Source organism: Acanthisitta chloris, unplaced genomic scaffold, assembly GCF_000695815.1.
Source record: "Acanthisitta chloris isolate BGI_N310 unplaced genomic scaffold, ASM69581v1 scaffold39967, whole genome shotgun sequence".
In the NCBI taxonomy this organism is placed as follows: domain Eukaryota; kingdom Metazoa; phylum Chordata; class Aves; order Passeriformes; family Acanthisittidae; genus Acanthisitta; species Acanthisitta chloris.
This window is the reverse complement of record NW_008682825.1, coordinates 30,644-44,244: the sequence shown is the minus strand read 5'-3', so window position 1 is coordinate 44,244 and position 13,601 is coordinate 30,644. Positions and strand designations below refer to the sequence as shown.

The window sequence follows — 13,601 nt, the reverse complement described above, 5'->3', positions numbered from 1 at the left end:
GCGGGCTGCAGGTGGTGCTGCTGAGCCGGGAAAGCCTGGCAGGAGGAGGAGAGGGGGCCCTGGGAAACGCGTGCATTTATTCATAGCAAGTGTGCAAGGCTCACCAATTGAGAGGCAGAGGCAGCAGTAGTCAGACTTAGGTATTCTAGCCTCTCTGAATATAATTTTAGATTTAGATTCAGCTTAAATCCAAAGGGAAAACACTTTATAAGGCTGAAAGCTGTGTCGTTGCAACAGCCAGGGTTATGAGCTATCAAAGGCAATTACATTAAAATAGATTATACTGTGTAAATTGAGCCATTTAGAAGGTGAGAACCAAAGAAACAGCTCTGATCCCCCTTCTTTCTAAATTGCGGTTTTAGTTCCTTGCGATTCTGAGGCACAAAAGTAGGTGAGACTGCTTTTGTATCTCCAAAGTGCTTTATTTCTGAGTGTAATTCTAACTGAGTGCAATCTAGGTTAAAAGCTGGACAACTGGGTAATTAGAGCTCACTTGCTGCTAAAGGACGATCAGCTGTACCGTAGCTCATTTGTGTTCCCAGAGACTTGTTCTCTTCTTCCCTGAGCGGAGGCTGCTGGAGAAGAAGCATCTGTCCCTGGACTTTTCTTGCTGGCGGAGATGATGGTGCTGGACAAGGAGGATGGTAGGTGGGCTGAGATTGTGTAAGCCTGTGTTTGGTGTCTTCTGTGTGTTGCTGATATAGAAGTAAATAGTTTTTAAACAGATGTGCGCTGTGCATATCAGAGTGCTCTGCTTTCAGCTTCTGATGTTTTCCTCTTGTGTAGGTAAAAGCATGCTTGCTCTTTATTTTTCTTCTCTCTTCTCTGACATGATCGAACCAGTCAAGAAGCTTTACCCCAGGCTCTGTTTGCTGAAGGGCATAGTAGAAACAGCTTGATGTTTTTATATTTTTTTTAAATATCTATTTAGATTTTTTCAGCAAGTTACTATAATATATTCATTTTAGCCTGTTTATTTTAACAGCTTTTATTGTAGATCTAATTTTGAGATTTTCTTTCCTTTTCACTGCATGTCATTTGGGTCTCTTTAATGTGTGCCTTTAATATCTATTTCTCACAGCTTTTCTTCATAGCTATAAACATAATGACAATAAGCTAATAAGCCTCTCTGGCAAAAAAACATTGGTTTATTCTAAGAATTTACTCCCCTAATGACAGAAGTGGAGGTTCATTTGGGAGGTGTAATTTTATGAATGAAGCTGAAGGAGAACTTGACTTATTTTAGGACTTCGCATATACTTATTTTTTAAGGCTGACTAGTCCTTAAGGAGTACAAATTGATGTACTGAGTAATAGTGTTAGTTAGTAGCCCGAATGACCTGATGCCATCTTTTGCATGTTGCCTACCAGGGTGTGCAACTTAACTGCTCAGTCACCAGTAGTTTCTGGGACAAATGTGGTAAGTCTAATCACAACATTTTAGTTCGTTTGTTTTGGTTTTTTTTTACGTAAGGTTGCTTTGTGGCTTAGGTCTTCCCTCATAGCTTGTACACTGAAAGCAAAAATTAAAACTGAGACAGAGCGGAACGCTTCTGTAGCCATCCACATGGACTTCCATCGATGGCACTGCCTCTTGCCAAGACCTCCAACTTGGCAGCACTTTGTGTATTGCAAATGGGATCTGCATCTTAACTCTTAACTCAGATTTGTAGCTGTTATTATTTCATTTCACCTTTATAAATGGATGAAGTGTGCCATGTAATGGATCCTGTGATCTTTTCAAATTTCAGAAATCTCTTTAAATGCGAAAAAAATATCATAGGCAGTTGTCATTTGAAAGTAGAAGAAATTGCTGAATATTTGTAAGACTGTAGACAGGAAACAGCTTTTCACAGGGAGCAAAAGAGCTTGGAGAAATTGGAAGTTGAGTATTTTGGCAGTAGCATTGATTTTCCTTGAATATATGTATTGCTTTTTAAAATATTTATGAGAAAAAATAACTTGTAATTCAAAGTCACTTACTTTTCTGTGTCAGGGTGGTGCTAATCATGTATTGTGACTAGTACTGAAAGCTGCCCAATGCAAATAAGTTGGAGTGATATGATTCTTGATCCCGGTCCCACATCTAGTGGGAAGGTGTCCTTGCCCATGGCAGGGGAGTTGGGACTAGTTAATCTGTAAGGTCCATTCCAAACCCTAAAATTCTATGAGCCTATGATCTGTCTTTTAGTATTTTAGAACTGAATTAGTACTGTACTGGCAAATAATTAGAAAAGAAGTCTTTACTATTGAAAGACCAAAGGTCTTCTGCTGAAGTTTTGCTTATCTCTTTTTCTTTTCCTTGCCTCCCAAAACAGGGTAAGGGGGGGAATACTCTCCAGTATTTTAGACCTAACATTTTAAGGTCTTTATCTCATTATATAAGTTTGATTTCTAAAATTATCAATCTGGTGTATTCATGCATGTAGGATTTGAATCTAGTTTCTGGGGTAGGATGGAAGGTTTCATTTCATTCTGATGTGAAGCACTTGGGACAATGAAAAAATGTGGACTTTTTGCAAAGATTTTACACCTTTAAAATATGAAAACAGTCAGAAATGTATCATTATCTGTGTCCTCTTGTATGCGGATTCAATCAGATTTTGACTAAGAGTTGACCAATTTGAGATCAATGCCCATGTATAAGTTGTCTTGCCCTTCTGAATTTATTGTGCTAATTAAGTTGGCATCCCAAAACTGGGAAATAATCTTATTCGGGGGAGAAAAAAAATTTTGGGCTTTATTTCTGTTAAGATCTTGTAAGTTTCTTTGTTAACACAGTAGAACTTTACAAATAAGAAGTAGATGTGGAGCATCTGTTACACATCTTCTAGATCAGTTTTGCAGTTGACTGGCCTGTGGATAAAAGACACTAAGTGATTCAGTATTGCTTATGCTGGGAAAACAAATGTAACTAACAGGGTTTCAAAGGCTTTGAAGCAGTGTCACTCTCAGAGGTGTTCAGTTGTTTTCTTTGGCAGTATAAGTTGAAGCAAGTTAGTTTACTTTATTAGAGGCATAAGGCTACTCTTGTAACCTTCCTCTGACTAAGATGAATTTGGCTGACTGACCTTATTTCTTTCTGGACCACACGTGTTGTGCTGGTTTAGGGGTTTTTTGTTTGGGTTGTTTTTTTCATTCCTTAAGACTCATCTGTTTTAAAGGACGGCAGTATTTTCCATACTTTGTTAAATCTTCCTTTTCAATTTGTGCTTCCCCATAGAACTATGTTCTGCTATGATGGAGCAATGCAAATCAAGTAGAATAGCCCAAATTAATTCTTCACATTGGCGGCCGTGTGATTGCCTGCATGGAATCAATAATGCATCATAGAGGGATCAAATTTTGGAGTATAATGTGTGAATAATGCTTGACACAAAACAAAAATTCAGTCATCATAATAGCAATTAGGAAAAAGCTGCAGCTTATCCCAGCTGTAATCTCTGCTAACAATGAAGCACAGCCTGGTAATCAGCATGTATGGTATGAAATGCACTAATAGAAATCACAGCTCTTTGTTGTGTGTGGGGGGTGAAAGTTTCCTTTCAGCAAACTTGTGCTGTGTTAACTAGACATAGTATCCTTCAACCAAATTGTGGAGTGTGTGTGCACTTGTAAAAACACTGATCCGCTATGTGTTCAACCCGATGTTTATATAGACAGTAGTGCCCCAAATCACGAATCCTTTGTGTTTTCAAGCAGAACTCTGATTAAACAGATCACAAGAGTAGGCCAAGTAAATAATATATCAGAGGACTCTGTTAAACTTGTACCTGTATACAAGCCTTGGCCTTTATTTTTTAAAAATTATCCGTAGTTTCTTTAAAAATGGGGGAAGAAAATGGATACTCACGGGTTGTGCGCATTGGAGTTGGAGAATGGGTCTTAGTTTGATGGGAGGTATTTAGGGCAATGCATATTAGGTAATTTGAAACTGGATTAGTAGCAGCAGTTGGGTTCCCTGTTGTGTAAGAGCCCATCTTATCCCGCACAGAAGGGGAAAAAACCAAGCATTTGGAATTAGAAAAGCAGTGAAATTGATTGTATAATGGCAGTTACAGGAATTGTGCCATAGTGCCCTAGCCAGGACAGCAGAGCTGTGTTTTCATTTACAAGTGAGTATGCCAGCTGCCATATGGAGGTGCCTATAGATAGGTAGATGGATACAGAGAGAGATCTACCTCCAGCAACATAGGTCCAAACAACCCTCTAATGTCGATAAAAATCACTATGCACTCAAAAATAAGGCAAGTACGAGTTGTGCCATGTAGGAAGAAGAGCTGTTCTATATGCTGCTGCTATCTTTCGTTTTCTTTTCAGTGTACCTTTCTCAGGTATGCCTATTGAGGAATACTTCAGAGAGAGAGAAGGGGAAATGGTAGGGTGGCTTTTTCCTCACATGATATGGAATTCAGTTTTTCTTTTGCCTAATATTCCTGAAACTACCTCTTGGGGTTTTCTTCTCTTTATCTCCTGTATCTCTACCTTGGATCTACCCCATGATCACTGGTGTCTAGCTTACCATTTATAAAGCATCAGTACACATCTTCCCAGAGATCAGTTTATTAAAAGAATGTTTGATACAGGTCACCAAATACCTTTTATTTACCCATTTAGCTGTGTTACCTGTCAGTTTTTAGTGGGTTTAATCTTGGCACATGATCTTAGTGTAATTTCAGAGGTTTGGTCTGGCTTTAGTTCATTAGAGTGTCCTTTTGTGACTCAAATGTATAGCAGTGTATTAATATATTCATGAAGAGGAGACAGGAAGTTGTAAAAGCATGAATCTGAATAAAACCAGAGCACATTTGGCAGTAGAATAAACTATGAGACTCAGTTTACCCAGAGAGGGGGGGAAAAAAATTGGACTGTTTCTCCAAAGCTGACCACGTGTGGAGCTGGAGGTAGTCTTCCTGGGGGTGCTCTCTGCCCCTGAAATGGCAAATATGGAAGCATGGGAGAACCACAGGATAGTAAAGTAATTGCTTAAACCTTTTCAAGAGATGAAGGGTACTGTAGTTGAAGCACTGATAACCTAAATAACCATTTGAAGAAATTTCATCCTATGGGAAGAAGAGGAGTGGAAGGAGTTAGCAGGCCTTAGAGGAGCAAACTGCTTTTTATAGGCAATCAAATAGTTCCTAGTGTTTGTTCAGACTAGATAGCTGAAGGATCTGGGTAGGCATCTATACGGAATGTCATCATTCTTCGATCTCAGATGCCGTTGACATGTGATAATTGTCTGGTTGACATAGCAAGCATTAAAAGACTGTAGGAACATTTTTCAGTTTGAGCAATAGGTCAAAAGAAGCAGCTTGTTCTTAGAAGTTAGTTTGCTTTAAATTTGGTTTAATACAGTAGAAAGCAGAACATAATTTGTCTTCTTTGGAGTTAGTGTTAAATTTTATTATCTTTAGTACGTGAATATGTCAGCCTGTTTGTCATAGCCATTCCAAAAATGCTCTCATATGGTAGAATCTTCAGAAAAATTCCTTTTAAGAGCAGTGCATTATTAATAAAGTAATCCATTAGGTCTGGTGATAAAGGGTCACAGAAGAGTCTGAAATACGTTTCTTAAATGGTTAAGAAATTTATCATGGTTGGAGGATTAATTGATTTCATTTGGAGGCTTTCTTAAGGTTTTCAGGCGTTGTGTTTAGAGATGGTTTTATTCTCTTTGGAAATGTGCTTGCTGCTTGAAGTTTTGCTTCACTGTCATTAGCATGAACTATTACATTTCTGCTAAAGGCAAACTTCTTTTAGCATTATGACTGATTGCATCTGTGAGGAGTCTTACTTAGGTAAAGAATAGGAAAGTTTATGGCAAATAAGGTATTTTACTTGAAATCAATTCAAAATCAGAATAATGGTATCAAGCATTAAGTGTTGCAGCATAAGAATAAAAAAGGCACTGCAGATGCTGCTAAATGCTGAACTATAAAACTCTAATGGGTCTATATCTTTTAAAAATTGGACAGAATTGTCATAATTTAAAATACATAGATATTGGTTTAAGCTGTATAGAAATCACTGCCCCCAGCTTCAATAATGTGCATAACTGTTGCCAGGGAATGATTTATCCAGCAAATGTAGATCTTATTCACTGAAGACTTGCAGGTGGAGGTAAAGATGTTTTAAAATGAAAGTTGTTGACAACTGGATTAACATAATTAAACCTATACATGATCTGAGAACAATTCACCACGGCTACTGTTTTTTAGTTTTCAGCGTGTGTGTGTGTGTTTCCTTTGCCTTCCAATGGGATGACCCAAGCCCAAGTTTTCAAGCACAATGTTGGGTGCTGTTTGTGCAAACAACTGCTCAGCTCTGCAGTGAATGTTCTTGCAAGCTACCTTCTACTTACATTGCGTATCAAAGCAGATAATGGATGCTGGTGTCCAAATTTAGAGGGGTTTTTAAATTTCATAGAACATTTTTTAATCTTTTGTGCTGATGTTCAGAGTTCCCTGCATGCTAATCAAGCTCTGAAAGGGTGATTTGAGCAGTGAAGGTATTATTTGCCTTCTTTTTAAACTATTGGTATCAACAGTTCTAGTTTCTCTTAAAGAAAAAGTGGATGATTGTTGCATATTCATGACTAAACTGCAGAGAACTTGGACCAGAGTTAAACAATTAACCCTCTCGCCAATGGAAACATCCATTTGAGTGGAAGCCAGGGATGTTCCTACTTGGTTTATTATGGATCTGAGATATAGAAATGTATTCTGGAGGACTGTGTTTCTAATAAATAAAAAGGCATAATGAGAATGTAACTGGGAAGGAAGACAAAAGCAGCCATGCTTTAAATTGTTAATGATGGTGCCAGTGGCTGCAGCTTTACCACAGCTGTTTAAATTGATCAGCTAGTGAAAATGTTTTGTTTTGGCATTTTCCCCTGCATGTGAAACTCTTTCGAAGGGACTTCTGGAAGCTTTTCAAAGGGGAATCATGATCTTTTTTTTAAAACTAGGCTTAGAACACCAGAGTTTCCAGTATTTTGGAATCCAGTATTTAAGGATGCAGTTCAGTTTTTCTTTTGTAAAGTTTTTGGCTGAGGAGCCATTATTTTTTCCTAGATTTCCTTTACCACTGGTTTTTTTTTTTTCCCCCACTTCCACAAATATTGTAAATTACTCACTACCCCTATGAGCTGAGGCAACAATACATTTCTAGCTATCCTTTTTTTCCTCATCTCTATTTTACTGGTGCTACTGAGCTTGATCAGAAAAGCAGAAATGGGCTATGTCGATTTGCTATGCATCTTTTGGTCAGGCATCCAGTGTGAAATTGTTCTGTAAAATGTACTTTTTCAGAGGGAACTTGTTACTAATTTGTTTCCTGGTTGGCTCTACCTTGCAGCTGATACGGGTTAACCAATACCGTTTCCTTCTGTTTCAGAGAAATGGGTATATGCTTGGAAAGGATGCACTCCCTTCAAGGAAAGTAGGTAGGGGAAGGCCAGAATTCCTGAGTTTTGACAAGTGGCATGGTAGACATGTATGGCTGCAGGACTGGCTTGAGCCAGTGAGCCTTGGTGTGTTTTACAGAACACCTTCTGCCTTAGGTTCCCACCTGAAAGAGCTTGTGAGCAGACCTACCTGGAACCTTGTGTGAAGCCTCTTCATGGCTCTCTTGATGGCAGGTGACTTGTGGATAGGCTATATGCCTTAGATAATGTTGAGCAACCTGGTTTCTGCCTAATGTACTTGCAGTGAGGGTGGGTATTGAACATTATTCAGAATCCATTATATATTTATCTTTATACTCCTTTGTGGAAAATTATTTCTGTAAGTACCCTGTTATGAAAGCCTAAATAAGCATCAGTCTCAAACCCTTTGACCTGTCTGCACAGAATGGAGATCTGTTTTGAAAAGGACTCCTTTATATCTGTTTTTACTCCATGCCCTTCCATTCATTTGCCTATACAAAGCAATAAAGGGTAAAACTAAAGTAACATAAATTGGTCTGTCTTCCTGAATCCATGTCTCGCTAATGTACCCAGATTAACTCAACTGTAAATTGTCTCCTTTGGATGTCGTGTCTTGCTAAAAGTTTCCTATATGATTCATGATTTGGATTGCTTTTAACAGCTATTGGCTAAGCAATATGGTAAATGTACAAGGTGATGCAATTGGCATTAGTGAGAGGATGCACAGGAGCATGTAATGCAGTCAATACTACATTAACTACTGATGCCCAATTACAGAACCTGGAAGAGTGGCTTTTAGGAGCATTAGGACTTGCAGAAGAGCTGAGATCACCTGCCGCTCCTTGCCTAAAAGCTTCACCCTTTACGCGCTGGGATCAAAGCAAACATTTAGTTGCTATTTTGTCATGTATAACAACGAAGGTATTTTCCCCCCCCTTTTTTTTTTCCCAAAAAGTGTCACACTGATGCTTTTAGCACATGTAAAATCCTATCTCCATATTTCAAGATTCTACTTCCATCTCCTGGGGCAAGACTTTATTTGAATAAAAACTCTTTAACCACCTCTGCATTTATTGTTTCTCTGAAGTGTAGTACTTCAGCCAGCTTTTCTTTTAAAGAAACACTAAGCAATATTTAGAAGTGCCCTATTTCAGTGTGTCCGACTAGGCTCCCCTTCTTTCCCTCCAGCTCCTTCCCTTTTCTAATGTGTATATGATTGTGACCTCAGCTGGCTTGAAGTCTCTAGAAAGTGTGTTTTAAAATACAACCAGATACCACATAAAACAGGATATTTGAGTGTGTGACCTCTCTGCAGTCCACATTCAGATTAAGCACACATTGTTTCCACCATTGCCTTTAAATCCATTTGCAGTAGATGGCAAAGGACCATATTACACTAAAAGACGGTGCATACTTTTAGATTGAGCTGAGTGTGATCACAGCTTCTAAATCTATTTTAAAAACAATGAGCAATCTCACTGCTGCATGGCAAAGCTAGCAACCCACAAAGTTCCTCTGGACTTGGAGAGAGATGGGAAATTAAGCAGCTCTAAGAACGCTGAAATATTTTAATATAAAAGACAGCTGGCAAGTGGCTTATTGCTCTTGTTGCAGAATTTGTCTTTACTTCCAGCTATGATACTTGGCATATTGCTGCTGCTTTTAATCCTCAAAGCATTTTGCCAGTATTAAGGAACTTGTGCACCCCAAGTGAGCATTCCCTGGAACTAAGGCCTGGATATCTGGGGGGGATGTGCCTGACCCCCGTGAGGCATGGGTGGGTTTTTCTCTTTAGTTGTCCCTGATTAGTTCATCTGTGCTTTCTCTCTGCAGCCCTTGCTGCCTTGCCCGGCAAAAAGAGGCTGGGATCTGTAATGCCATCTCTTGCTCTGGCACAGTTCTGGGCCTAGGTCCCACCTGCTGCCACATGGTTGGTTAGGAGATCAGAGCTCTGCAGAAGAAGGGAGAAAAAACCTCTGGATCTCCTGAGGAGGACAGAGTATTATTCAAGCAGTTGTTCTCCTTGACTTAGAGGCAGTTGTGTTGATCCCCTCTCAATAGGCAATTTTAATTTATTTTTTTAAGCCTTGAGGTGTTCAGTCCAAGCAATTGCAAATTGTTGAAGAAAAGCCTTCAATAGCGTGTTTTCCTGCTGTAATTATGAGCATTGGTCTTATTCCTGCCCTGATTGTAGGTGTCAGTCTCATTCCCCTCTGCCACTTCATGGATGCAACAGAAAAAATTAGGTAAGACTGTGCTGTAAAACATCCTGACAGTCCACAAGTACTTTCTTATTGACTCTTTTTTAGGTAGCCAGTGCCTTAACTTCTTAGCCAGCTAGTGTGTTGGTTGTCCATGCATTTGCCCCAATGCCCCATGGAACTCTGCCCCATGTCTAGTCTGGGTATTGAGCTGGTCCAAGGTTGTTTGCTGTGGTTGGGAGCAGGGGGGGCAGGGGTGGAGGAGAAGCATGTTATTTTTAAGAAGACTGTTGCTTTCAGGTCCTGATTGATGCTCTTTTGAACATCTGGGGGGAGGGAGCAGAAGGTGACCTGCTGGTTTTCTCCTTGCACTAATGTGTTTAAAAGGTGGCACCAGCAGTGGAGGCGCGGGGGAACTTGACTGAGCTCTGCCTTCAGCACGGTTGAAACGCAGACAAGTATCCTGTGCTTGATGCACTTTCCAAGCTGTACAAACAATGTTTTAAATGTCTGAAGTACCCAGCAGGGCAAGTCAAAACGTCCTTGAGCAACTTTGTATTTAGACAGTGTTTTCTCTTTTCCTTTGATCAGGAGGGAACAGATGTGTCTCTTCTTATGTGTGTGTTTGCGCACACCCCCTGATGTACACGTATTCCCTGTCCTTGCTCAGGGTCTGCAGTATTTAGGGTACACTGTTATTCCTCTTTGTTCTTTCTTATTACTGTTGTTTTTTTCCAGAGAATCTAAGTTGGAATTTAGGGATGTCAGACTAAACAAGGTTTTAACTTACTCTTGCTCATTTCCTTATCTCTCTTTAATTTGGATAGAGGAAAAAAAATATAATAAGGTTCCCTTAAAAAAATGTATGTGTGTGTATAATCGATTCATTGACTAGTTTTTTTGGGGTTTTTTTAAGCATTCGGTCTAAGTGGGCTGCTCAGTGAAATTTGTACATTCATAAAATAGCTGATTGAAAAGCAATATTTCAGATAAATACAAGCCAGCGATCTATCAGCAGTTGTAATAAAAGCTGGGCTTCAGGCTGTGATTTTATTTTGAAATAATAAGAATTGCTTTATTCTTTTTACTTGAGTTACCATGGTAATTCTGTCGTGTAGCAGTGTTATATTGATTTAGAAAGTGGACAGTAATATTTCTTTTGTGTTATTCTGTTTCTAGGGGTTGATTTCTAATTTCCACTTGGAGATTACTTTTATAAATTTCTTAAGTCCTTCCACTTTTTTCTCTAGCAGTGTAATTTTCCTCTCACACATTGCTATTTTCTGAGCTTATTGGTTTGCTCTTATTTTAAATTAAACTTGCTGGTTTCAAATATTGAAATGACATCTTTGTCTGTGTCTGTACTTTGGTTTAGCAAAATATTACAGTCTGCTGTTTTATGCTTAATAATTTAAGGGAAGCTTTATGTCTGCCATCAGTGCTTGTTGGTAACTCATGCCTAAACCAACACAGAGCTCAAACCTCTGACATTTTAATACTGTGTAATGGTGCTTCTATCCTGCACACTGGTTTCTTTTTAATCTGCCTTGTGTATGTGTACTAAAGAGAATGCCGATTAAATTCTAACGGGATCAAGAGGAGTTTTTGGGTGGAGCTGGCTCTTGGCCACTTTAGGTTTCCATCACATGTGAGAGAACCACTGGTTTTATCCATTGTGCAGGTACCATTCCTGGCTTCCCGTCTTTCTCATGCAATTAAGAAGAGTCAAGTTTTCTGGAAACAAAATTTTGACCTGCAGAAGTGTTTGTACGTACTCAGTGGCTGACATAAAGTAACAAAGTCCTTTAGCTCTGTACAGGATTATTATATATGGTTTTTCCAACGTTGCCCATTCTGGTTCTGTGATACCTTAGCTATGGAGCACTGCTCTTAGGTTGCTACTGCTTTAAGGAATGACAGTTTGAACAGGATGTGACTGTTCCTTGTGGCATCTCTTTGTTTTTTTTGTGAATGAGAAGTAATGCTTCTATTCCAAACCTGGCAGAAGAGGGCAAATGAACCTCAAGCATCACTGTCTTCAGAAGTGGTATTTTAGATCCTGAAACCAAAGCCATGAATTCTGCTTTCAAACAGATGTCATTCAGACGACCTTTTAGTATAGAGGGTGGGATAGCTACTTTGTAAGCACTAAGTAGAGATTTCCTGATCTTATGAAAACACCACTGAAAGGTTTTGCAGTGCAAGTAACTGATGGGAGGGGGACTGTAGCCTTCTGCTGTTGCCCTTTGGTTTCCTTCCTGTGTGAAGCTCACAACAGTAAGAAAAGGAGCCCAGGAAAATGGTAGTAGAATAGGAAAAGGGTGGCTTGGACAAGTGGTGATGGTCTTTACCTCATAAGGACTGAGGGCTGAAGTAGCTGGTAAAAGGCAAATGCATTCCTGGAATGAATTGAATAGAAAATTCTAATAATGATCACTATTATTGATGCTGGAGAGAGGCATTGATAGACCTGGTCTGCCATGGGTAAACTGCAGACCACTCATTCTCAGGGCCAGTGCACCCATGTGGAAGTAGGGGGCAGAGAGGATGCTCATGAACACAGAGCAGTTTGTGCTTCTAGTCTACCTTTGAAAAACAAAGTCTGCCTGGTCTGCCCTGTAGAAGGACACTGGGAGGGGAAACCCCAGGGAGAAAGGGAAATGGGCTTTTTGCTCCAAAACATTAGAAAAATTACTTGGAAATGGCTAAGAATATTTCTAGGCTAGCAACTTGAAAGCTTCTGGTCTTCTGAACATCTGGTCTTTAGAGCAACCTTCCTTAGAGGATAGTGGAGGCACAAAAAGCTGACTTGCTTGGGTTAGAGAAAGAGATGGTATGATAGCCTCTGGCTGCAGGAGGTGGGACTCGCTAGTCTTCCTCAGTCATCAGTCCATGTTGAGGCATTTATGTCACAGTGTGTGAAGCTCTGTCAGTGTTTCCATATAAAACCCATATTTTCATGAACATTCATTTATGGTGAAAGTCTGAACACAAGATCATGCCTGAGGTTACCTTTTTCTTTCCTATTAAAATTTTATAAACCCGTCACTTGGCAGGGATTTTCAGTTTTCTCTGAAAGTGAACTAGAAAGGGGGCCCTGACGGGGAAGCGTGGAGGGTATAGTGTCATTTTCTTCCTCAATGCTTCCTTTAAGCAAGCTACAATCTTACGGGTGAACTCCTTGATGAGAATGGCAAAAGCCATGTCTGCAGGTTCTGAACTTCTTTGCAGTGATGCGATTTGGTTTGAACTGAGTGTGAAAATGCATAAGCAGCTGCTGTTCCCAGAAGTCTCCTCTAGTTTTTCTGCATGCAGGTGTTGCCTGTTCTGTTCAGCTTGAGAGCAGTGATCCACAAACTTTAAAACCTTCAAATAGGTCCTGACCTGTGAGGCTGTAATGGCCCTTAGAGCCTTTACAGCCCATCAGGTGATGTCTGTTACACATTAGTCTGTAATAGCTCCAGAATAAATAACTTCCTTTTTCTTTTCAAGTCAGTAATTATATCTCTCTGCAATGGAGTGCAATGGCTCCACATGCTAAAACACAGCTTTAAAGTAAGGCAACAAGAGGCTGTTTAGTGTCGCTGACAGTCTCAGTGCTGAACACAGATCCTCTGCTTTCTCCAGCATTTTGTTTCTCATTGCTTACTCATATTGCAGCACATCCATGCTACCAGGGGCTGACATCTTGCCCCAGATTCTCTGTGGTTTGGCAAATACCTGATACTATGGGTCTCCTCAAAATTAATGCTTTGGTCTTTCCCCATCACACTTGCTTTACAGGAAGAGCTTCAGCTGATAATTTGCACTCTTTTTAGTAGGGCTCTGTGCTCAAGAGAGCAATCCTGTCCTGGTAGCAGAAAGGACTAGATGATTTAATAGACTTTTTTAATAGACATTTTGCTCTGTATCTGATCTTCTCATGGGATACAGTGCTGCCTGCATCCTAAGTTGGGATTTGGGTTTGCTAC

At 39.7% G+C, this 13,601-nt stretch overlaps 1 protein-coding gene across 1 annotated transcript in view; it reads left to right on the top strand.

Annotated features, from left to right (window-relative positions):
* Positions 1–85: 85 nt before the first annotated feature.
* Positions 86–13,601, top strand: part of LOC103805984 (rhombotin-1) — a gene marked incomplete at its 3' end in the record, with an annotated part of 40,437 nt that continues 26,921 nt past the window's right edge. Inside the window, exon 1 of the mRNA XM_009078651.1 lies at positions 86–644. Coding sequence (XP_009076899.1) covers positions 620–644 — 25 coding nt within the window. The remainder of the gene's footprint in view (positions 645–13,601) is intronic.